Source organism: Microcaecilia unicolor, chromosome 7, assembly GCF_901765095.1.
Source record: "Microcaecilia unicolor chromosome 7, aMicUni1.1, whole genome shotgun sequence".
Taxonomy (NCBI): Eukaryota; Metazoa; Chordata; class Amphibia; order Gymnophiona; family Siphonopidae; genus Microcaecilia; species Microcaecilia unicolor.
This window is the reverse complement of record NC_044037.1, coordinates 112,902,857-112,927,325: the sequence shown is the minus strand read 5'-3', so window position 1 is coordinate 112,927,325 and position 24,469 is coordinate 112,902,857. Positions and strand designations below refer to the sequence as shown.

Below are 24,469 nucleotides of genomic sequence, written 5' to 3'. Positions count from 1 at the left end.
GTCCCTACGAAAGGAATGCTGCTTGGGGGAGAAGTTCCGTTTGAAGGAAGCGGAGGCAGACTTGCCCGGGCGATACCGACGGGCTTCCTGGAATCGGCCCTTAGAGGAACCAGGACGGGCACTGCCGGCCCGAGTCCTGACCTCCGGCAACCTCTTGCCCTTGGACGTGCCCAGCTCCGTCACGATCTTGTCCAGCTCGTACCCAAAGAGCAGTTTGCCTTTAAAAGACAGCTTGGCTAGGCGAGATTTAGAGGCATGGTCAGCAGACCAGTGCTTAAGCCAGAGCCACCGCCGCGCAGAGACTGTCTGAGCCATACCCTTGGCCGAGGCTCTCAAAACATCATACAGCAAGTCTGCCAAGTAGGGCAAACCTGACTCCAGGGTCGGCCATTCCGCCCTCCAGGAAGGGTCCGAGGGGGAAGCCCGCTGCAAAACAGTCAGGCACGCCCTAGCCACGTAGGAGCCGCAAACCAAGGCTTGCAAACTCAGAGCGGCCGCCTCAAAGGACGACTTTAAGGCCGCCTCCATTCTCCTGTCCTGGGCGTCCTTCAGGGCAGTGCCACCTTCCACCGGCAGCGCCGTTTTCTTAATCACGGCAGTGATTAAGGAATCTACCGTGGGCCAGACAAAGGCTTCCCGTTCCCCCTCAGGTAAGGGGTATAGACGGGACATAGCCCTGGCTACTTTCAGGCTCGCCTCAGGGGCATCCCATTGCGCTGAAATTAAGGTCTGCATGGCTTCATGAACGTGGAAGGTTCTAGGCGGGCGCTTCGTTCCCAGCATAATGGCGGAGCCAGTAGAGGCTGAGAGAGAGCCTTCCTCCGGAGAGGCAATCTTCAAAATGCTCATGGCCTGCACAAGCAGGTTGGGCAAATCCTCTGAGCGAAAAAGCCGCACTGCAGAGGGGTCGTCCGCTCCACCCGAGCGAGGATCAGTCTCCTCCATAGATTCCGCTAAGGATCTCTGGGAGAACTCAGACACGCTGCCGTCATCCACATCAGAGGAGACCGAGTCCCCCGAGAGTGGAAGATCCGCCCTAGGGCGCTTAAGCATAGAGGCCTCATCAACCCGATCAGAGAGGTGAGCAGGGGCAGTGTTCTGCATAAGCAAGGCCTGATGCAGCAGCAAAATGAACTCAGGGGAGAAACCCCCCAGTCTGTGCATTTCTGCAGCCTGTGCCGCGGCCCTAGAGGCGCCCTCCACCTGCGCTCCCAGTAGCGGGGGAGAGGCGTGTTGCGCGTCCAAAATGGCGTCCGGCGCGAAACTCCGAGAAGGAGCTGCAAGGAAGAAGGGCGTTTTAATTTCGCCGACTTCTTACTGTCGCCCGATTCAAGGGCGACCAAGCTGTTAACGTCTCCCATCTCCCATATCTGCATTTGAACATTTATCTCACAAAAAACGTCCAAATCAGTATTTTCAAAATCTCTTTTTAGATGTTTTTCTCTGAAGTCCATCAGAAGGACATCGAAATCTCAAGGGGGCGTGCCAGGGGCGTGTTTAAGGTGGGACTTGGGTGTTCCTAAGACTTGGATGTCTTTCGGCCAAAATGGACCAAAACAAAGACACGTTTTGAGCTAGACCTGTTTTTATAACAAATAGCTGCAGTGAGAATTGAACCCACTTCCCCAGGATCTAAGTCTGCTGCACTAATCACTAGGCTACTCCTCTACGCCACACAACAGGTGCCCCAAATGACCAGATGACCACTGGAGAGAATTGGGGCTCACCTCCCCTTACTCCCCCCCAGTGGTCACTATCCCCCTCCCACCCCAAAATAATGTGATTAAAAATATTACTTGCCAGCCTCAGATGTTATACTAAGGTCCATTAGAATAGCATGCAGACCCCACTACAAACGAACAACGGGATCACCAGGTTTCCAAAGTTTTAGGAGTAAGCAATGAGGCAATCCCAACCCTGGCTCTGCTGGCACAAACAGACGCAGTGTAAACGTAGCTACACTGCTCTGCAGCAGACCGGTGCCAGTACTGCCAGAAGAGCCAGCCCAGGGCAAGGCCAATAGTGGCAGTATATCGAAGGAGGAGACAGACTGAGCAGACTCGGTGTAATGCACATGCGCAGTCTATGCTTTCATTCTGATATTTTCTGTAAGTAACGCTCACTGGAGAAGTGGGCGTGCATTATGACGTCATTGTTCTAATTCCAGTTTCCAGTCCACCACCACACAGGTTACAAACGCGTCGCGGTCTCGCGGACCAGCGTGCAGTTGCGCCGCGCGAAACTTTGTTGTCGTGGTTCGGGTACTTCTCGTTGTCCGTTAGATTAGGAGGCTTGTGTGGTGGCACACATTGGGCACCATGATGGATAGCGTGGACGCCTCAGAGGCCGGGGAGCCTCGACCACAGGAAGTGGAGCCAGGAGAACGTCCAGAACATCTAGGGGAGGAGGAAGAGGAGGAGGAAGAGGAAGAGGAGGCCCCAACCGAGCCTTCGAGAGATGCTGTTGCCGTTACACTGGACGGAGGAGCAGCTGGAATTCAGAGCCGAGACGCTGAGGGACCGGTGGAGATCGGAGAAACCTACTTGTGCCGGAGAGCGGACAGCACCTGGCGTAAGAAATGAGAGGGACGATTTTAGTAGATCTGATACTGTGTCAGAAATAAAGGCGGGCGGGAGAGGAAGCTTGGCAACTATAAGCAGATAGCCGTAGTCTATGGGATCTTCTGGTAGATTAAGGCTGCCTTGGTCTTGATTGCTTGCGTTGCCTCGCTTTTTCCTTCAGGTGTTGAAGTCGAGGATCCCAATCCATTTGATAAATGCCAGAATTGACGTTGCTGTCGGGCCACCTGTGCCCTGTGGCAGGCAGGGACAGTGGAACACCTTTGGTTGAAGAGGCCAAATAAACTAATCTGCAGCTCCGCCCACGAGCTTAGTAGCCGATGCTGTGTTAGGCAAAATGTCGGTGGGGCTATATACCCTTTCCCTATTTGTCCTTCTGTCTGGCCTACCCTTATCCTTATTGTCTGGCCTGATTTAGATTGTAAGCTCTTTTGAGCAGGGTCTGTCTTTTTTTGTTCAATTGTGAAGTGCTGCATACGACTGGTAGCGCTATAAAATGATTTATAGTAGTAGTAGTAGTAGTATACCCCCACCCCATTCTCTGTGATTTGGGCCCAGGATATAATTTTTCTGCTTACATTCACCCCTCCCCCCATATGCTGTTCTGGTGCATGTTCACGAACCTCTTATACTATTTTATTGGTTAGTGAGTTTTAAAGGTAAATTCTGAGGATAGAGGAGAGGGCTGGTGCAGGCCAGTGTGGGATCAACCAGCTGTCATCACGCTTGTTAAAAGTCCACCACTTGATGCAGACCGGGAAAATGCTTGTTAATGAGGCTAGTAACAAATCTGCAACAATGCAGAGAAGCCTCAGACCTGTGCACTACTTCCTGGCATAAAAGTGTTAGCCTCCTACCCTGCATTGGCCCAATTTTTCCTGGTAGTCTAGTGGCCCCGTGACCTGACACCACTGCTCCTAAATTAAAAAAAAAAATCCTGGCAGTCAAGTGCAGTGTTTAAGTTCAGTCCTGGAATACCCCTTGCCAGTCAGGCTTTCAGGATACCCACAATGAATATGCATGAACTTGATTTGCATACACTGCCTCCATTGTATGCTTATCTTCATACATATTCATTGTGGATATCCTGATAACCTAAATGGCAAGGGGTACTCCAGGACCAGATTTGGGAAACACTGGTCTGTTGCCCTGCTGCCTTCCTCTCCACAATATAATACATCCTTGATGTCTAGTGGCACCCCTCCTCCACCTTACCTGAAAAAAAAGTCCCTGGTGTCTGGAGGGGAAAAAACCCCAGACCGCAAAATGAGTAGGAGTGATGCCCATTCACTCCTCCTTTCAGTGCTGTCCTCTTAAAAATTGTAGCATCCTAGGATGCACCGGGTGATGGCCAGTCTGCCATATCATATGGAAAACTGCACTGTGCAAGATTCTGCAGTTTTGAATGTTGTGAAACAGAGGAGTAGTGAGACCAGCAGGAAAACTTCCGGAACAACAAGATGACTGGGTAATGGAAGCTGTTTGTATGCCACAGTTTCAAACCTGCCTATGTGGTATCAGATGTTCCAGCTGACTGTGATGCATTGGATGAACATTTATGTGCATTCCAGACAGCAGCTGACTGCATGACATCAGCTGTGGTAACCATTAGGAAATCGGAGGCAGCACTATGCACTTGGCATAACTATCACATTGTATGCAGTATCTGCAGATATGGGTTCCATGCAGTATGCAAGTGTATGACTTCAGAGGCAGCGGCCTGTATGCAGCAGCCACTGCAGCCGCCTCTAACTCGTGCTCTAGCAATGGCCTGGATGTCTCCAGTTTTGGCATCTGCGTCTGTAGCTCTTGCTGCTGTCGCTACATATATATCATGTCCGATGCATTTACTTATGGTTCATGGCTGTTTAAATAGACTAATAATAAGCTTAACTAACCAAATCACTTAAAAGTATGTGGTATCAAGTTTACTTTCTTTTTTCTTTTGTTTGGAGTGGAGAAAAATTGCCGGTGTCACATGTGAAGTGGACGCCATTGCACAAGGCATTGTGATTTGCCACTAGTTACTTGGCCCCCTGAGGAAGCTCAATTGCAGAGTGAAACGGTGAGCCCGTTGGGCAAAATTGAAAAAAACTAAGTTACATTACTTGTTTAAGCAACATGATTCAGACTATTCTTTATTGGTTATATTTAACCTTATTTATAGCCCTTACTTACACACAGTGGAGTTTTTTTGACCAATGATAAAAACGGAGTCAAAGATACGCGGGCATTGAGTGCATTTATTGTTCTGCTGCCACGCGGTGACTACTGAGGTCTTTCTCCAAACAAAAGAAAAAAGAAAGTCATTAACTTGATACCACATACTTTTAAGTGATTGGGTTAGTTTAGCTTATTTCAGCTTATTATTAATATTGTAACCCTATGGGTTAAATTTTAAAAGATTGCCTGGCTCCTTCTAGATCTGGTGTAGAGATAGTGAGCAGTGCAGTGAAACTGAGTGGTCTGTGTGCATGCGCTGAGTGTTCCGCATGCTGATGGAACTCTCAAGAGAGTGACAAACAGTTCAGGCTGGCAGTTGGGAGGGAGCTCTATTGGTGAGAACATGTTACTAGGGAAAGACTGGAAGAAAGTTGATGCTGGAGATCATCACCTGAAAGAAAAGGCGCCCACCGTTCAAGAGAGCCAGAGAGAGAAAACAAAGAGAGCAGCTAAGTGACTGAAACTATTTTAAAAAGTGCACATAAGAGGAAATAGTAAAGGAAACCTGAACAATAAGTGAGAGATAACTAAAAGAAGAAAAAAAGAGTAGAGGAAAACTTACATGTTGAGATCCTTGAAGGTCTCTGGAAATCTGAAAGACAGGAGAAAAGAAAGTTTAAAGAATCTAGTGTTTTGTAAAGTTGAATGTGCTTAAATGATTTATGTACCTAATATTTATACTTATCTGAAAATGCTCCCAATGTTTCTAAACTGATGTGTTGCAAACCTGTAATTGAAATACATATGTTAAATTTGAAAGTTGGTAAAATTGCATTAACATTTAAATATAATTCAAATAATAAAAAATTTTTTTTTTTTTATTGTTAAACTCCCTGGTTGGTGGTGTCATTTTGGGGAAACACTGTGACATATTTGGTACCATCATTGTAATACCTTGCTCTGCCACCAGGGGGTTTACAATATTATACTTCGTTCTACTTTCGCTGAAATTTTGTCCAGTGTTATCTGTTTAAATAGACTGCCTTCTCTGTTTAGTACAGTCTTTCCGGTCCCCCATATGGCTCTGGCTGTACAAGCCACTTACTTTGAGGGTTTCTACTACATATATATGCATTTACTTATGGTTTATGGCTGTTTAAATAGACTGCCTTTTCTGGTTTTGGTGGCTGACTAGATGCCTCATCTATTCTGCACAACTGTTTAGTACAGTTTTTCCGGTCACCCATATAGCTCTGGCTATACAAGTCACCTACTTGAGCAATTCTATTACCTTACTCTTACATTGTTTAATTGTACTTTTCTGTACTGTAGTCTTCCCTATGGTTCTATGTAAGCCACATAGAGCCTACAACTAGTGGGAAAATGTGGGGTATAAATGTATTAAATAAATCCTACAGTCTAGCTGTTTTGTACAGCTAACTCGATAGCACTGACATTAGCCACTGCTGTTCACAACTTCAGGAGATTTCTAATATTGTGGTTTATTTGCAAAATTCTTTCTCCTTTTTGAGTGTTTAGATCTTTTTAGTCCTGCCCTATGTTGGGGATACTGCTTTGCTAAATCCCACCTGTCTGGATTGGTCTGATAGGATGCTATAGAAGGAGAAATTATGGCTTACCTGATAACTTGCTTTCTTCAAGGACAAGCAGGCAATTGTATTTTCACAGCTGGGTGACAACATCCAGTGGAGCCCAGTGCAAAAACTGACTAGTGATACTAACTTAAAACTTTCCAGCATCATCTCACTTCTTATTTGCTGGTGCCTTCCCACATGACATGCGAGCATGGGTTCCTCAGACTTCATTTTTCCATGGAGCAGGGAGGATGTGTTGTTATGTTCTTCTCACAGTACATGTTTTCTCATTCACAGTGCCTTCCCATGCCAGTATTTTTGTCCTGTTTTCAATATTTTTTCTTTTATGTCCCTTTAATTTTCATAGTTTTTTTTCCAAAACTTGGTTTCCTTTCATTTTCGCAAGGGGTAGGCCGTTTAGGCTGGAGCACTGACCAGAGTTTGAATGCTGCCCCTTTTTACTATTCACAGTAGATGAACTTAATTTGGCCGCGGTTATTTTCTCGATGTCCCAGAAGACTCACAGTGGCTTCAAAAGGTGTGCCCAATGTACTTTGATAATTCCGTGACAGAGAGACACTCTTGGCACATTGGGTGCCTTGGGGCCTAACCATGATCCTAACTCTTGTTCTCTGTGTTTGAAAATGCAGCTCAGGACATAGAGGGTATGACAGGTCCAACAGGAGAGACATTTTGTCTCCTCGAAGATCAGCGCATCAACATCTGCACTGGAAGCATAGACTTCGTTGGGCGCCAAGACTTCAACATTAATTGGGAGTGCACTAGCATCAGGATCACCGTTACTCAAGAAGCGCTGGCACCAGGAGGAGCCTCCCCCCCCCCCCCCCTCTTTGGAAGAGGTGCTAGTGCAAGTCTCCAGGCAGCCAGGTCCTTGCTACTGATTCGGCCCCAGTGTCTTCTCAGGCTGCCTCTCTCCTGGCTTCCCCACCTTTGTCGATGCCTACCTTCAATGTGAAGTTCCGAGCCATACTCAGGGAGGAACTAGTGCAGACGCCGCAGCTGCAAACTGTTCAGGCATTGAGGGTGCTTGCGCCACCTGCAGATCAGCCCCAGATTTTTCCTGAGTCTCCATCCAGGCCTGTGCAGAGATCCTTGAAGCCAGCACCTCGAAGAATGTCAACATCGACATATAGTACCGCTCTTGACATCGTGAGAGGAGGCTTCCCCAGAGTCTGAGACTAGGGCAATACCTTGGTGGTCTTCGGGGTGTGGACATGATTCCACTGAGGCCAGGCAGGCACAGGCTCATTCGGCCTGTTCTGAGAATGGTAAGAAGCCTGAATGGGACCATTCATGGAGCTCAGAGGAGGAACCTCATTACTTCTTAGAGGAGTCATCTTAGGGGATACCTTTTTATCCCTACCCCAAGACCTAAATCTCCACCTGAGGGTCTTTCACCAGTTTTGTTGGGAGAGGTGGCTTCTGACATCCCATTTAAGTTAGAGATGGAGGAAGAGCCCAGGGCAGAAATGTTAGCTATCCTGGACTGCGAGTCTCCCCCTAAGGAATGGGTCACAGTAACATTGTACCTTTTTCTTAAAGATGGACTGCCGAAGAACTGGGAATCTCTCCTCTTAGTGCAGGTCGTCCCTAAGAAGGTTGGATACACAGTATCTTATCCAGAAGGCTCCCGGATTTGAGGGGGCTCAACTGCCACACCAGTCTCTGATGGTCGAATCCACCTTCACACGAACTAGGTCTAGGATTCATGCCTCAGCACCACCAAGTAGAGAGGCTTGGACACTAGATTCGTTTGGGAAGAAAGCTTTTCAGGCCTAAATGCTCATTGCTTGCATTCAGTCCCACGAGCTCTATACAGACTTGCAGCCTTTGCTTCACAGTACACTGTCGTAAATACATAAATATTGCCATACTAGGATAGACCGAAAGTCCATCAAGCCCAGCATCCTGTTTCCAACAGTGGCCAATCTCTCCCACAGGAGCAGGCTGCAGAGCTAGTTGGCCAGCAAGCAGCTGAAGTGTAGAAAATATCTCGCCAGGGGCATATACGACTCTCTTGATATAGCATCTAAACTCTCTGCCATGGGTGTGGGGATGCACAGACTCTCATGGCTGCATGTCTCTGACCTAGAACCAAAAGATCAAGAGAAGAAAAAAAGTTCAATCTCTGAAAGGAAAATGACCTCCAGTAAAAACACAAAAATCCCACAGAGCTGTTAGACATCCAAAACCAGTGCAAACTAACTTCTAAGAATAGTAGTTTAGTGTAGTGTGCTCATACGACTTCAAGGAGTAACAGTGACCAATTAGGTCTTTTTCTTTTGTCCTTTCATTAACAATCATTGCACACTATTTTTTCAAAGTGATTTTCATTTGACTTTTTCCAAATATGCTCATTTTCACACTTCAAAGCGAATATAAAATTTCAAACTACTGAATGACTTATCGTTTTAAGTTGTTCTTGGGTCCCTACATGGATCATGTTTCACATGTCGCTGTTTCAGGGCACCCAACAAACCAATCTTCCGTCTTTGTCGGTCATTTCAAGCAAAAAGACAGGTCTTCAATAATTACATCAGTTTCAAATACAGATCTTATGGGCAGGATCAAAGCATAGTAACATAGTAGATGACGGCAGAAAAAGACCTGCACGGTCCATCCAGTCTGCCCAACAAGACAACTCATATGTGCTACTTTTTGTGTATACCCTACTTTGATTTGTACCTGTGCTCTTCAGGGCACAGACCGTATAAGTCTGCCCAGCACTATCCCTGCCTCCCACCACCGGCTCTGGCACAGACCGTATAAGTCTGCCCAGCACTAGCCCCGCCTCCCAACCACCAGCCCCGCCTCCCGCCACCGGCTCTGGCACAGACCGTATAAGTCTGCCCAGCACTATCCCCCCCTCTCAACCACCAGCCCCGCCTCCCACCAACGGCTCTGCCACCCGATCTCGACTAAGCTTCTGAGGATCCATTCCTTCTGAATAGGATTCCTTTATGTTTATCCCACGCATGTTTGAATTCCGTTACTGTTTTCATTTCCACCACCACCCGCGGGAGGGCATTCCAAGCATCCACTACTCTCTCTGTGAAAAAAATACTTCCTGACATTTTTCTTGAGTCTGCCCCCCCTTCAATTTCATTTCATGTCCTCTCGTTCTACCGCCTTCGCACTTCCGGAAAAGGTTCGTTTGCGGATTAATACTTTTCAAATATAACATAGCATAGCATAGGAGAGGACTCCATACCTCACTTGGCTTTCTTCAGTGGTAAGGTGTGAGAGATGCCAGACTAACCTGGAAGTGAATCTGGCCTCTTTTAAAACCAATCAAACTCGGAGGCTTGGCTCACCTGCACCATATTACATTATGCACATTTCCATCCCAAACACTTGAGGGATAATTTGCTGGTAGGACAATTCTTGCAATTGCGTTGATTGTGCTGAACTGTGGAAGACTTTAAAGTGAGAGCAGGGGTAATGTTCTCCTGATTCAGCGAACGTGGCTATCCGTTTAGGACAATCAAAAAAAATCTTATAAAAGAACATTGTGTGTTAACTGGGAATTACTACTACAACCAACAAGCAGGACAACTGAATCTAAATTAGTTTGTGTTCTTCCGTATTCTGACAAGGCATTTAAAATTAAACATATTATTCAACAGCACTTGTATGTACTACAGAGACATGATGTGTTCCAGCAGTATCCGTGATTTGCTTTCGTATGAGGGAAATATCTGAAGGCTCAGCTATCTAGGTCACACTATTTGAAGTTACAAAAGACCAGTGCTGGAGTAGGTGGCCACAATGCATGTGGCCACTTTAAAGTATGTCCGAATGCGATAGTGACTCATGAGGTATCACACACTGTATTACAATGGAATGTTACATGGAAACTCCAGACAGATTTCACCAACAAAGGTGTGGTTTATTTGATCATTTGTCCTTGTCAGAAGATTTATGTTGGACACCCAACAAGACTGATTTTGAACACAGATTATAGAATACTAGTAAAAAAAGGCCCGTTTCCGAAACCAATGAAACGGGCGCTAGCATGTGGTTTTTTTGTGTGTGTGTGTATGTGTCACAGAGTAATTTTGTGTGTGTGAGGGTGGGGTGTGTGTGCAGGTTGTTGATGTGTGTCTTTTTTTTGTTTTGTTTTTTTGCTTGGGAGGTTGGGGGATGTGCTGTGCTATGCTGGCAAAGTGGGATGGATTGGTGTGTGGCTTTGAGGGTGTGTGTCTGTTGTATTGTGTGTATGTGGTTTTGTCTGTCAAGGAGGTTTGTGGAGGGGGGTCTTTCTGTTGGTGAAATGTAAATGTGGTTGTAGGGGGGTCAGCCTTAGCTGAGTGGTGGATTGTTTTTTCCGTTTTTTTTTTTTTTTTGTGTTGTGCTGAGGCAGCAGTGTTGTTTTAGATGGGCGGAAGGTAGAGGAGCACGTTCTTGGTCTGTCGGTATTTTTTGGCCGTTTCAGGGCTGCTGTAGGGGAACACTGGAAGAGAAATGTGCTGTGGGAAGCAGCGCCGTCTTTTTCCGTTGGACTGGGGTTCTGGGCATCCTGGAGGTGGGAGACAGCTTGCCTGAGGACGGGGATGGTTGTTTTAAGTTGGCGGAAGGGAGAGGAGCACAGTCTCAGGCCATCGGGTGGTGATCCGGTATGTTCGGTCCATTTCAGGCCGGCTGCAGGGGAATGCTGGAACATGCGCTGCGGGGAAGCTGCGCCGTCTTTTTCCGGGTGCTCGGGGAATCCCCGAGGTGGGAGACGGCTTGCCTGAGGCTGGGGATGGTTGGGCACGGCCGCTTTGGCAAAAGGGGAAGAGGAAGGGGGTGGGGAGTTACCTGTAGCTGTGTGAGAAAACGGGTATTCTTTGTTTTGTATTATTAGTTTGCATTTCTGTTGAAGAAAGAGTGGATGCCTTTCGAAAGATGGAGGTGGTGCGTCGGAGTGCGGTTGTTTCGTTAGTTTGGCAGCTAGTCTCCAGCGATTCCTAGGCAGGGAAGGAGTACTCCTCCCCCTTCCTTAGTAGCTGTTTGCTGCTGGCTGGGTCGCGGGTAATCCTTCCAGCTGGGCCGCAGCTTATCCTGTTCGCCCACGTCCCAGATGGTGACGGGCACGTTGTTTTCTGGCTCCTCTGACTCCATGTCAAGCGATCCCAAATATAGTCTTTGCTATGGGCCCTCTGGCACTCTTCAGTACTGGCATTAGGCATTTAAAATTTTCTCCCCTCCCCCCCCCCCCCCGGTCTATTTTTGCACATATCCACAGCAGGAATATTCTTCTCTCGTTCCAGCGGTGGTTCTGTGCTCTCCGTGCTGCACAGATAATGAGCCATTCTGCTGGGGAATGCTCCTCCCTTATTGTCACGTAGTTTCCTCTGATTGGTCCGTCTTACGTTGCCTAGTGTTGCCTGGGAACGGTGTTGTGATGGTCCTTTGTGTTTCAGAATGTTGAGGGTGTTTTTTCTGATTGGTCCGTCATGCGAGGGCGGGGCAGAGAGACATGGTCAGTGTTCTGGCTTCACCACCATGAATCCATGAACCCTTCAGGGAGTGACTGAGTGACTTCAGAACGTTGTCTTCAGAACGTTGAGGGTGAGTTTTATTATAGTAGATCTTGGCTGAATATGCAGTGGTGGTTGTGAGGCACCCTTAGTGCAACACTGGGTGCAGTATTGGCACACATTAGATGATCTAAAGTTTGTGGTGGTGGAAGCTCTGTTTTTTTTTTTTTTGTTTTTTTTAATATTTTTATTGAAGTTTTTACATATTGATCATAAATGCTGATAATCACAACTTAATCATACTTCCAGTACATAACCCCCCTCCCCCCCAACTTTCCCCTAGTGCGGTTGCTAACCGGTATAGGTTCATGATATGTCTTTACTCCATGATCAGATCATGGGGCTGTCATTAGTCTGGGGGCATCCAAGTCCACTCCATCCTTCAGCCTCCAGGTTGAATATTTGTCCCATTGTTTGTAGAATTGTGTAATCCTTCCTGTCTTTATTGCTGTTAGCTTAGTCATTTGATACACATAGTCCATTTTATGTACCACCCGTATCATCGGTGGTAAGAAAGATTGTTTCCATGCTGATGCTAATACAATTTTTCCTGCTACCATCCACATCGACGCCAAGCGATGTGTTATTGAATTTATGCCTGCCGGTTGGAATTGCAATAGGCATGTCTCCATCTTCATTGGATAAGGGCTCCCCAAGAATTTCTCTAATGTTTTAATTATTTCTTGCCAATATGCCTGTGCTTTGGGACATATCCACCAAATATGTGCCATATCTCCAGTCTCTTTACATCCTCTCCAGCACCAACTACTTTCTTTCTTATACATTCTCGCTATCTTATTAGGTGTCAAGTACCACTGGTATAGCATTTTATATCCATTCTCAACCAATGAGCTAGAAATAGATATTTTAAGCAGATAGCTCAATGCTTTTTCCCAGTTATCACTGTCATATTTCTGTTGCATAACCTTTTCCCATCTCTGAGTGTATCGTTCTAATGGGTTTGAATGGGATCCCAACGCTCTATATAGACGGGAAATACATCCCCTCTGACTTCCCCCTCCTATAGCCTTTTCTAGGGCTGTGTCGTCAAGGGTAAGCTCTCTTTTAGCTTTTCGTTGTATGTAATCCTTAACCCTCTGGTAGTGATATAGGTGGGACATAGGGAGTTCAAATTCCTCCTGGAGGTCTGCAAATGGGATCATATTCCCCTCTTCCCATAGCTGATATATTGCTACCAGCCCTTTTTGTTTCCAGACTCGAAACACATTGTCTGTCGCCCCTATCGGACATCCCATGGCTGTCTGTATTTTCATTCGTTTAAAGTGTTTCCTGCCCGGGAGGAGTTTCTGTCGTAACACATTCCAAGTCTGGAGGGGAAATCTTATTGCGGGGGGTGCCCGCCGAATGCATGTTAGTAATTGATTCTGTGGAGCCCATAATATGGCATCTGGTCTCTCTATCTTCAACCAGTGTTTTTCAATCTGTAGCCAAGGAGGTGAGAAATTGGAACCCCATCCCGCCAATACCCTCAGTTGGGCTGCTTGATAATATTGTTTAAAGTTGGGTACCCCCATGCCCCCTCTATTCTTTGGTTGATACATAATATCTGCCCTCACCCTGGGTGGTTTGTGTTGCCAGATGTATGCGAAGACTTTGCGCTGTAGGTGACGAAAAAAATGGTTTGGAATCGGTAGGGGCAATGCTATGAATAAATATAAAATCTTTGGTAGTAGCATCATTTTTACTGCCGAAATCCGTCCTATCCATGATAATTCTAGCCCTTCCCATCTTTCCAGTTCCTTTAACAATTCCTTGATTTTTTGTGGGAAGTTAGCCTCATATAGATCTACTAATTTAGCTGTAAGGTTAACCCCTAAATATCGCAAGTATCGACTGACCCACCGAAAGGGGTATTTTTGACTTAACTCCAGTGTCATCTCATTGGAGAGGCCTATCCCCATGATCTCTGACTTAGCCATGTTCACCCGGAATCCCGCTATCCTCCCATATGTCTGTAAACACTGCATCACCCACGGTAGTGATTCCCGCGGGGATGTCAACGTAAGCAAAATGTCGTCTGCGAACAGCATAATCTTATGTGTCTCCTCTCCTATGGTCAAGCCCCGTATATCTACATGTTGTCTAATATGTTGGGCCAACGGTTCCATTGTAAGTGCGAATAGTAATGGAGACAACGCACATCCCTGACGTGTACCCCTCTCAAGGTAGATCAAATCAGATCTGGTTCCATTTATTCGCAAAGAAGCTATAGGGTTCAAATATATTAATGTCATCCATGAGACGAATCTTCCTGTAATACCTATCTTTTCCAAAACTGAAAACATGAATTGCCACTGAACTCGATCGAACGCCTTTTCGGCGTCGAGGGACAATATCAACATCGGTTGTTCTGTGTCTCTTGCCTCATAAATCAAATGTATGGCTCTACGAATGTTATCAAAAGTCTGTCTCCCACTTATGAACCCCGTTTGATCCCCATGCACTAATTTCGGCATAACTTGTTGTAGACGATGGGCTAGGATTTTTGTGAAAATTTTATAGTCCGTCCCCAAAAGGGAAATCGGACGATATGACTCACATCTCTGAGGATCTTTACCTGGCTTCAGAATAAGTGTTATGCCTGCTAGTCGCCATGAGTATGGCAGCTCTCGATGGGGCTCCATTTCATTAAATACTCGAACTAATAGCGGGGCCAGAATTTTATTATATCTTTTATAAAATTTGTTTGTGTAGCCATCGGGCCCTGGTGCTTTCCCATTCGGTAGGTCCTGGATTGCCCATTGTACCTCTTCTAGAGTGATTGCATCAGATAGAGCCTTTGCCTCCCCAGTTGTCAATTTTGGAAGTGTCACTTGTGCCAGATATTCCTGGGTGGCTTGTGGGGTTGCTATGTCTTCAGCCTGATATAACCTCTGATAATATTTGTAAAAGGTATCTTTTATGTCTTCCAATTTAGTGCCCATTGTGCCCTCTTCTGTTTGGATCGTGTGTATATATGAACTTAGGTTGCGTTTTTTAAGTTTATATGCTAACAGTCTCGAGGGCCTATTCCCAAATTCAAAGTAAGTTTGTCTAGCTTGCTGTAGATGTTCTGCTACTTCTGCTAGCTGTATCTCTCTAAGCGCTAGTCGAATACTATGTATCCTATCTTGTGACTGTTGTGGTAGAGGGTGCTGCTGAGCTTGTATGGTTAGCCCCATTAATTCCGCATGTAGTGTTTGTGCATGGGCCTTTGCTTTCTTTTTCACATGTATCTGTATTGTTATTATTTTCCCCCTAACCACTGCTTTCAGACCTTCCCAAAGTATTTGCGAAGTTACTTCTCCGTTATCATTATGATCTAAATACTCCTTTATCTCCCCTTCCAACTGCAAAAGCATCTTAGGGTCAGCCAGTAGCTCATCCGGGAACCTCCAGGCTGGAATCTCCGGAGGTCTGACTACCCATTCTATTTCCAATAAAACAGGTGCATGATCTGACCACGTTCTTGGAAGTATTTGTATCTCTATTACTTTAGAGAATATATCTGGTGGTCCCAACCACATATCTATACGAGAATGGGAGTCGTGAACCGCAGAGTAGTAGGTATAACCTCTGGATTTCGGATGTATCTGTCTCCAAATGTCCAGTACCTGCCAGTTATCTATAAATTTATGTAGTTGCGCTCTTTCGGATTGGGCATATCGTATCCCTCCTGTTGTGTTATCTAGTATTGGGTGTAGTGTCAGGTTAAAGTCTCCTCCTATTAGTAAAGTGCCTTTAACATGTTTGCTCAAGGTCTTGGATATTTCCTTATAGAAGGTACCTTGCTGAGTGTTGGGTGCATATATGTTCAATAGGGACAATATTTCATCTCCCAACTGAACTATTAACAATAGGTATCGTCCCTCTCTATCCCTTATTATCTCTTGTACCTGCCATGGTTGTCTATTTGTCAGTATTATGAGGACTCCCTTTTTCTTTTTCTCTTTGTGGTTCGATGCAAAATATATAGAATTGTTTCTCCCCCCCTGGCATAGGTGTTCTTTAGTTGGTAGCAGATGCGTTTCCTGTATGAAAGACACATCTGCTTTTAGGCGTTGCATCTCTTTAAATAACAACTGTCTCTTCATGGGAGAGTTTAATCCCTTGACATTAAGGGTCATGCAGATCATGTTATACATTGTTTTTTGTTAAATAGACCGTCATATTCTAAGTTTATGTGTGGACTGCTCCCGAATATCTCTATTTTTCTTCTACCTATTCCGGACATCCGTATTTCTTGCTTTTCCCTTCTATTACCCTCCCCTTCCCCCCTCCCCCCCTTCTCCCTCCCTACTATTAGACACATCTGTTATTATTGCACAGGTGTGTTTTCGGGGAAGGGACCTCACCCCCATTATTTGTTCTTGCATATCATTAGTGTTTTTTCGCCTTCAAGTGGCTACTTATTAATCCCTTCATATAACCTTTCCATATCATACTCTTTTCATGAAATAACAGTATACAACTTTCTACAACTTATAACATATCAAATCTGTCAAACATTTCCCAACCAGTAAGTCTCACTCTTCAGTTGGTCCTCTCGTTTCAGTTTCGGATCTTCTTTGAATTCAGAAGTTGTCTTTCTAAGTTTTTATTCAGGATCCGTGTGCATCCAAATCATGTCGAAGTCGAGAGTCTGACTGTTGCTGACAAAGTCGTCCCTTGCCTCTAGTGACTCTCTGCCACCGTGGCTTTGGTAGATTAGTTTTAGCAGATTGATGTGTTGCGCTTTCAAAAGCTTTTGGCAATTGCTCTCTTGCGTCTTCAAGATGTCGTATTTGGTGAAGTTTCCCCTCTTTATAAAAGCGTAGAGCAAAAGGATAGCTCCATCGGTAACGTATACCTTCTGCCTGTAAGAATTGAGTCAAGGGCCTTAGCTCCGCTCTTCTTTTCAAAGTGGCGGCTGCCAGGTCTTGGTAGCAAGCAATATTGTAGGACTCCCATTGAAAATCTGGGGATTCCCTAGCTGCTTGCATGATCAGTTCTTTTATTTTAAAGTCACCGAAGCAGGCAATTAGGTCTCGCGGTTTATTAGCTCTTGGCGCTCCCAACGCCCGGTGGGCCCGCACTATTTGTATGTCTGAGGGGTCTTTGTTAACTTTTATTGTTGCCAGCCATGCACTCGCTATTTTTTGCACTACTGTCTCACAGTCTGAGAATAATGGTACTTCTGGCAGTCCTCTGAATCTCAAATTATTTCTTCTATTGCGATTCTCAAGATCCTCTAACTTGTCCCATACTTGTTGAAACTCTTGTTTAGATTTAATTGCCTGCTCATTTAAGCTCTGCATGGCCTCCGCTTGTTCTTCTATCTTGTCTTCGTTCTCTGCCACGCGGACTCCCAAGGCCCCAATCTCACCTCTCAGATCCGCCCCCAACAGCGTGAGGTCAGATCGCATAGCTTTAAGATCTGCCTGAATCTCCTTTATCCAGGATCCGATGTCTTGCAAAGTAGTTTCCTCGGGCTCCGGGACATCTCCCGTTTCAAATAAAGGTGGGGAGTTATGCGATTGTTGTTCTGGTGATAGATTGGCTCGCTGTTCCGCCGGAGCGCCGCCATGTTTTTTCGCCGATGCGTTTTCAAACGCAAACGCTGATAGATCTATCATGGCTGCTTGCGATATCGATGTCATTCTTTCGGCTATTACTTTAGCTCGCTGCTCCGTGTTTTCTGCTTCAAATTAAGGCTCTTTAGCGGGATTAAAATGCTTTATTTGCTCGGGGTGCGACGGAGCTCCCAGTTCACGCTGCCATCTCCGTCGGTGACGTCACTTCCCTCCCTGTTTTGTTTTTTTAAAGAGGGGATGACCCAGCTAAATATCTGTGTGGCGGTCATGAAAGAGCCAAAGATCTTGAATTGTGAAGTGGAATGGTGGACATATTTATGACTAATTTTGAAAGGTGATGCAAGGTTTAAGACTAGTCACTTATTATTCAATAAAATTAATCCAGGTGAGCCGAGCCTCTGAGTTGATTGGTTTAAAAGAGACTGGATTCCCTTCCAGGTTAGTCTAGCGTCTCTCACACATTACCATTGAAGAAAGCCAAGTGAGGTATGGAGACCTCTCCTATGTTTTGATCCTGCCTGTAAGATCGATAAAGTTAACTCTTTGAAAGTGATATAATTATTGAAGATTTTAATTACTTTTTAATACATTCTTTTGCTTGCAGTGACTGATGTAGACTAAAAGATTTGTTTGTTGGGTGCCTTGAAACAGCGACATCCGAAACATGGTCCATGTAGGGACTCAAGAACAACTTAAGTCATTCAGTAGTTTGTATTCATTTTGAAGTGTGAAAATGAGCTTATTTGGAAAAAGTCAAAAGAAAATCACTCTGAAAAAACAGTATGCAGTGATTGGAAGTTAAAAGAAAAAAAAGAGAGAGACCTAATCGGTCAGTGTTAGTCGTTCAAGTTGTATGAGCACACTACACTACTTTTCTTAGAAGTTTTTCTGACCTAGAACTAGCAGTTCAGGAGAGATTGGCGGACGTTCCTTTCCGAAGTGACAGTCTGTTTGGAGATCAGGTAGAAGAAGTTGCAAACCTCGTAAAGAAACAAACTGATACCATCCAAACCCTGTCACAGTAACCTCCAACTGCAGCCTCCTTTTCTAAGAGGTTTTTGAGTGGTCCTAGGCGGCGATCCTGCTACTCTGAGACATAGGTTTCTGCCACCTTCTTGCCAGCTCCCCAGTTGAAGCAAGGGATGAGATTTTGACTGGCTTCAGGTGAGAGGCTGAATTTTTACCAACACAGGTGGCTTGTAATATCCAACCGTTGGGGTCTTCAAATTGCCCACCGAGAACATTGTACATCAGCTCTTGGCACAAGCAGGTACTTGAAGAGGAAATCTCTGTCCTTCTACAGGCCAGTGTAGTCAGATCCATATCATCAGGGGAAGAAGGGAAGAGATACATTCTTGTGCCCAAAAAGACAGTGAGATTTCGTCCCATCCTAGACATGAGAGTTGCTGCGGCTTCTTGAAAATGGCTGCCGAGACTTCGAGCGGTGGCCTTGCAGGACTTGGCAGAGATCTTATGAGGCCACTGCTTGAAGTCTTAGCAGCCATTTTCAAGAAGCGGCGGCCATGAACAGGTCAGCGACAGCGGGCAGGAAAGAGTGGTGTTCTTTTATACCTCAAAGAGGCCACTAGACCACCAGGGCTGTAAGATTATCAGGGAGTAAAATTTCATGTTCTTGTATTTGAAATTTGGGAATGATGCTAGATGCTTGTTTATGCAAAATGAGTGGACCATGTTATGTCGGCCTTTTTTTTCAGCTTCAAATGCTTAGTAAGCAGAAAAATATGGTGCCTGCCTCTAATTTTCGTATGATCATGCAGTGCCTGGTTTTGTCAACTTGTCTGCTGTAATTCTCTTTCTCCTAGGACAAACAGGCTTATAATTCTCGCAAGTGAGTGATGCTGACCTGTGTCGCCCGGTCCATAATTTACAGAAATCTATCGAGAGCTTTGTGGAGGCAGAGACACGCTCCACCGTGCATGTTTGAGTGCCGCCTTGACCACCGTGAGAATGTGGTCTTCTCAGTTCTTTTTCTACTATGTTGAGGCGCGGGTGTGGTTTTTTTTTTTTTACCGTCTCACGTCGCTTGGTTCTAGAGAGCTTTTTTGTGCCTTTTGGCTATTTTTCGTTTGTTTTTCCATCCTTTTTGTTCCTGTTGTGGAGCCTCCATCTTTTTATTTTTCCCTTAAGTATTAGTGATTTTGTCCAGTTTTAAGTTTCCTTTTATTTTGTGTCGTCATTGGGCTACTTTTAGGCCTTGACCCCATCCGGGAGCTTTCCCTTTCTTTTTTGTTATGCCTTGCCCCTTTTTCAGGCACCATCGCTTTGTTTAACTTAGCCGAGGAAGATTTTCCTTAAATGTCCATGAAGTTTCCTAGTGGCTTCAAGCGCTGTACCCGGTGCAGTTGGACAGTCTCTAGGAGAGACGCCCATTCTTGGTGTCTACAGTGTCTTGGGCCCGACTATAGCCCTACTAACTGTATTCTCTATCTTCACATGAAGAAGAGGACCCAGGTTTCCAGAGAGGCTCAACGAGAGGATTTTTTTTTTTTTTTTTTAGCTAAGTCCAGTTCCTTGAGATCAGCGGCGTCAGCATCGATGTTGAGCATTGCAGTGGCATAGAGAGCGTCGGTAAGCACTGCTAGACCCTTAGACACGGGGAGCAGTGCAGCATCGAGTGGGCCACCTGTCTCAAAGCCTTTTGCTGTGTAGGGCCCTCAGGACCGTCCATCGTTGGACCCAACCTCAGGGCGACGTGGATTTGACGTCATCCTCGTCTGCACTGAGGAGCCTCAGTGGCACGCTTCGGGCAGAGGGCAAGAAGCATTTTCATCGGTCGCCCTTGACATATGGTGCTGGGAGCTCTGAGGTGTCGAAGAATTTGCACCTGAGAAGCGTAGGTGCTGGGAGGACCCCTCCCCCTCCATACAGGAGATGCTGACACGTCGGTCTCCTAGCAGCCAAGACCTGGCTTCTGTATCGACCCCGGTAGATCTGCAACCTGTGCCTGAACCGGAACCCCAGCTTTTCCCGGTGTCTGCCCTCTAGCGCATGCGGATCTTGCTCCCTGAGCTACTGGTTGGCCTCATGCAATGTTGTGCATCAGGGGTGCTTGCGCCTACCCTGCCTCCAATTGCAGCTCTGCTTGGCCCTGAAGTCTGCAGTGTGGCCTCCAATACCGATGCCGCTTGCAGCTCTGGTGTCGACTGTCACCCAAGCTGGCACTTCCTCGACATCGGTGGAGGAAACTTCAACGGAGTCGAGGTGGGAACTGACTTTCAGCACCTCTCTTGAGGACGTGGTTCCTCCACGTTGAGGCAGGTTCAGTCTTGACACTCCCATCGGGAGCTACCAAAGAGGAGCGTTTATAGGATTCAGAGGAGGATCCAAGGTGCATTTCCTCGGATGAGTCCTATGGCATTCCTTCTGAACCTTCTCCTCTTCCTGAAAGGGGAATGTCTGCTCTGGAGAGCCTTTCACTTCCATCTTTTGTTAAGGAAATGGCTGATGCCATTCCATTCCATTTCCTTTGGAAGTGAAGGATGAAATAAGAGCCAAGATGCTCGAGGTCCTGGACTACACATCTCTTCCTAAGGAGGCTGTGACTGCCCCTCTCCACGAGGTACTCCAGGAAGTACTCTTCAGGAACTGGGAGTCCCCTTGTGTTGGTCTCCTTTCATGCCGAAGAAGATTGACACCTAGTATCGGATCCTCAGTGCACCTGGTTTTGGTAGGCCTCAGTAGCCTCACAGTTCCATGGTGGTGGAAACAGCTCTCAGAACAGCTGGGAGTTCCAAGGACTATGCCTCGACACCTTCAGGCAGTTCTTTTGGGCAACTAAAATGATTAGCGGGGATGGGACGACTTCCCTATGAAGAAAGACTAAGGAGACTAGGGCTTTTCAGCTTGGAGAAGAGACGGCTGAGGGGAGACATGATAGAGGTATATAAAATAGAGTGGCGTGGAACAGGTGGATGTGAAGCGTCTGTTCACGCTTTCCAAAAATACTAGGACTAGGGGGCATGCGATGAAACTACAATGTAGTAAATTTAAAACAAATTGGAGAAAATTTTTCTTCACTCAACGCGTAATTAAACTCTTGATTTCGTTGCCGGAGAACGTGATGAAGGCGGTTAGCTTGGCAGAGTTTAAAAAGGGATTAGACTGTTTCCTAAAGGACAAGTCCATAAACCACTACTAAATGGACTTGGGAAAAATCCACAATTCCAGGAATAACATGTATAGAATGTTTGTACGTTTGGGAAGCTCGCCAGGTGTCCTTGGCCTGGATTGGCCGCTGTCGTGGACAGGATGCTGGGCTCGATGGACCCTTGGTCTTTTCCCAGTGTGGTATGTACTTATGTACCAGGCTTCAATGCTCATTTCCCGAATACAATTGTACCAGCTCCTCATGAGCGTCCACTTGTGAAACTCTGCGCAACTTATCTGACCTGGCTGAGATGCTCCCTCTGGAGCAGGCCAAGTCAGTTTGCCAGTTGGTGAAGCAGTAGAAGACTTGTCGAAAGTTCTTGGCCAGAGACACATACAACACTTTTGATGTGGCATCCAGGATTTCTGCTCAAAGTATAGCAATGTGCAGACACTCATGGCTGCATGTTTTTGACTTGGAACATTCTGTTCAGCAGAGGTTGACTAATGCCCCATGCCGGGGGTGGGGGGGGGGGGGGATAATCTTTTTGAAGGTTGAGGAGGTCGCAGACCAAATAAAAAAAACACATGGATTACCATCTCTTCTCTCTCCCACCATGATTCTGATCGTGCTGTACTGGCCATGGCAAATCTGGTTCCCTCTTCTTCTGGAGTTATCCTCCAAAGAATTGTGGAGATTGGAGTGTCTTCCAACGCTCATCACGCAGATCGAGGGGTCCCTTTTTCATCTCAACCTCCAGTTTTTGGCTCTCTCATCTTGAATGTTGAGAGTCTAGAATTCACTTCCTTGGGTCTTTTGGAGGGTGTCTCCCAGGTTGTGCTGGCTTCCAGGAGAGAGGCCGCTAAGAGGTGCTATTCTTTCAAATGGAGGAGGTTTGTCATTTGGTATGAGAACAAAGCCCTACATCCCCCTTGCCCTACACAGACCCTGCTTGAATACCTGCTACTCCTATTAGAGACTGGTCTCAAGACCAACTCTGTAAGGTTTCACTTTAATGCAATTGGTGCTTATCAACGTGTAGAAGATAAGCCCATCTCTGGACAGCCTCTAGTTCATTTCACGAGAGGTTTGCTTTTGTCAAAGCTCCCTGTCAAACCTCCACCAGTGTCATGGGATCTCAACGTCGTTCTCACCCACCTGATGAAAGCTCCTTTCGAGCCACTGAATTCCTGTCATCTGAAGTACTTGACCTGGAAGGTTGTTTTCTTGGTTGCTGTTATTACAGCTCATAGAGTCAGTGAGCTTCAGGCCTTAGTAGTGGATGCACCTTATACTAAGTTTTACCACAACAGAGTAGTCCTCTTCACGCACCCTAAGTTCCTGCCGAAAGTGGTGTCTGACTTCCATCTGAACCAGTCAATTGTCTTGCCAACATTCTTTCTCTGACCTCATGCCCATCGTGGCAAGAGGAGCTTGCACACATTGGATTGCAAGAGAGCATTGGCCTACGTGGAGCTGGCAAGAGGAGCTTGCACACATTGGATTGCAAGAGAGCATTGGCCTACGTGGAGCGGATAAGGCCCCACAGACAGTGCACCCAGCTTTTTGTTTCTTTCGATCCCAACAGGATGGGGGTCACCATCGGGGAAACACACCATTTCTAATTGGCTGGCAGATAGCATTTCCTTCACATATAGAAGGTCATGTCATGGCTCATAATGTCAGAGCCATGACTGTGTTGGTAGCTTACTTGAGGTCAGCTTCCATTGAAGAAATACATTTTTCAAGGCTGCAACATGGTCTTAAGTCCACACGTTCACATCACACTACTGCCTTGAGTAGGATACCCGATGCAACAGTCAGTTCAGGCAGTGTTGCAGAATCTGTTTGGGGTCTAGAGTCCAACTCCACTCTCCTAGACCTGTTTTATTTTGTTCTAGGCTGCACTGTCATTCAGATTGTATATAGTTTCAGGTTAATCTGTGTTTGTCCTCGCTGTTGCAAGTTCCAATTGACCAGAGTTTGTTGTTTTTGGTGAGCTTGGATACTAGGGATTCCCCTCTTGTGAGAATTGTAAGCCTGTTTATCCTTGGAGAAAGCGCAGGTACTTAGCTATAGCAGGTGTTCTGAGAGCAGCAGGCTTTATATTCTCACAGTCCCTCCCATCTCCCCTTGGAGTTGTCTTCTTCGTAGTCTCATGGCGGGCGGGAAAGAACCTCACGCATGAGCGGTGGAGCATGTCTCGTGCTCCACAAAGCGCTTGCTGGACTTCTGTAAATTTTGGACCGGGTGATGCGGGTCGGCATCACCCACTTGTGAGAAAATAAAGCCTGCTGTCCTCGGAGAACACCTGGTACAGGTAAATACCTGCACTTTATTTAGATTTTTCATCATCTGGACTCCAGGCTCTGCAGGTTGTACAGAATAATATCGGCGCATATTACTCCAGTGTTAAAACACCTTCACTGGCTCCTGGTTATGTTCAGAATCATGTTTAGGGTTCTGGTTCTGATCCATCAAAGGCTCTATGTGATGCTTTAAAAAATGTATTGGCCTACTCAACCCTTGAGATCTTGAAAAATCTGAGCAATTTGCCTTCAGCCACAACATATCACTATGCTGAAACTAGATTGCGTACTGGGTCTGCTTTTGGCTCTGGTCTATGGGGTAGCCTTCCTGGCTGTATGAGAGTGTGCGATAATGTGCAGCAGTTTAAGCATTTGCTGAAAACTCATTTCTTTGTCAAGGCTTATTTAGAAGAAAGATAAGCATTTTTGTAAGAGAGTATATGTGTCCCTGTGCTTTAGCTTTGAGTATTGACAAGATAAAGTTTTTGAGGTTAGTAGTTTGATATTGTAGAATGTCATTTTATTATGTTCATTGGATTTGTTACCCACTTTGGTTGAAAGCAGTAAATCTGAAAAATAAATCTTTTCTAATTCTGTCT

At 45.9% G+C, this 24,469-nt stretch overlaps 1 protein-coding gene across 2 annotated transcripts in view; it reads left to right on the top strand.

The window, feature by feature from the left end:
• The window catches only part of KAT8 (lysine acetyltransferase 8), a 126,343-nt gene that overhangs the window by 5,797 nt on the left and 96,077 nt on the right, over positions 1-24,469 (top strand). For both annotated transcript variants that reach the window (XM_030209440.1, XM_030209441.1), the window contains exon 2: positions 1,804-2,571. In XM_030209440.1, coding sequence (XP_030065300.1) covers positions 2,319-2,571 — 253 coding nt within the window. In that variant the 5' untranslated portion in view covers positions 1,804-2,318. The remainder of the gene's footprint in view (positions 1-1,803; positions 2,572-24,469) is intronic.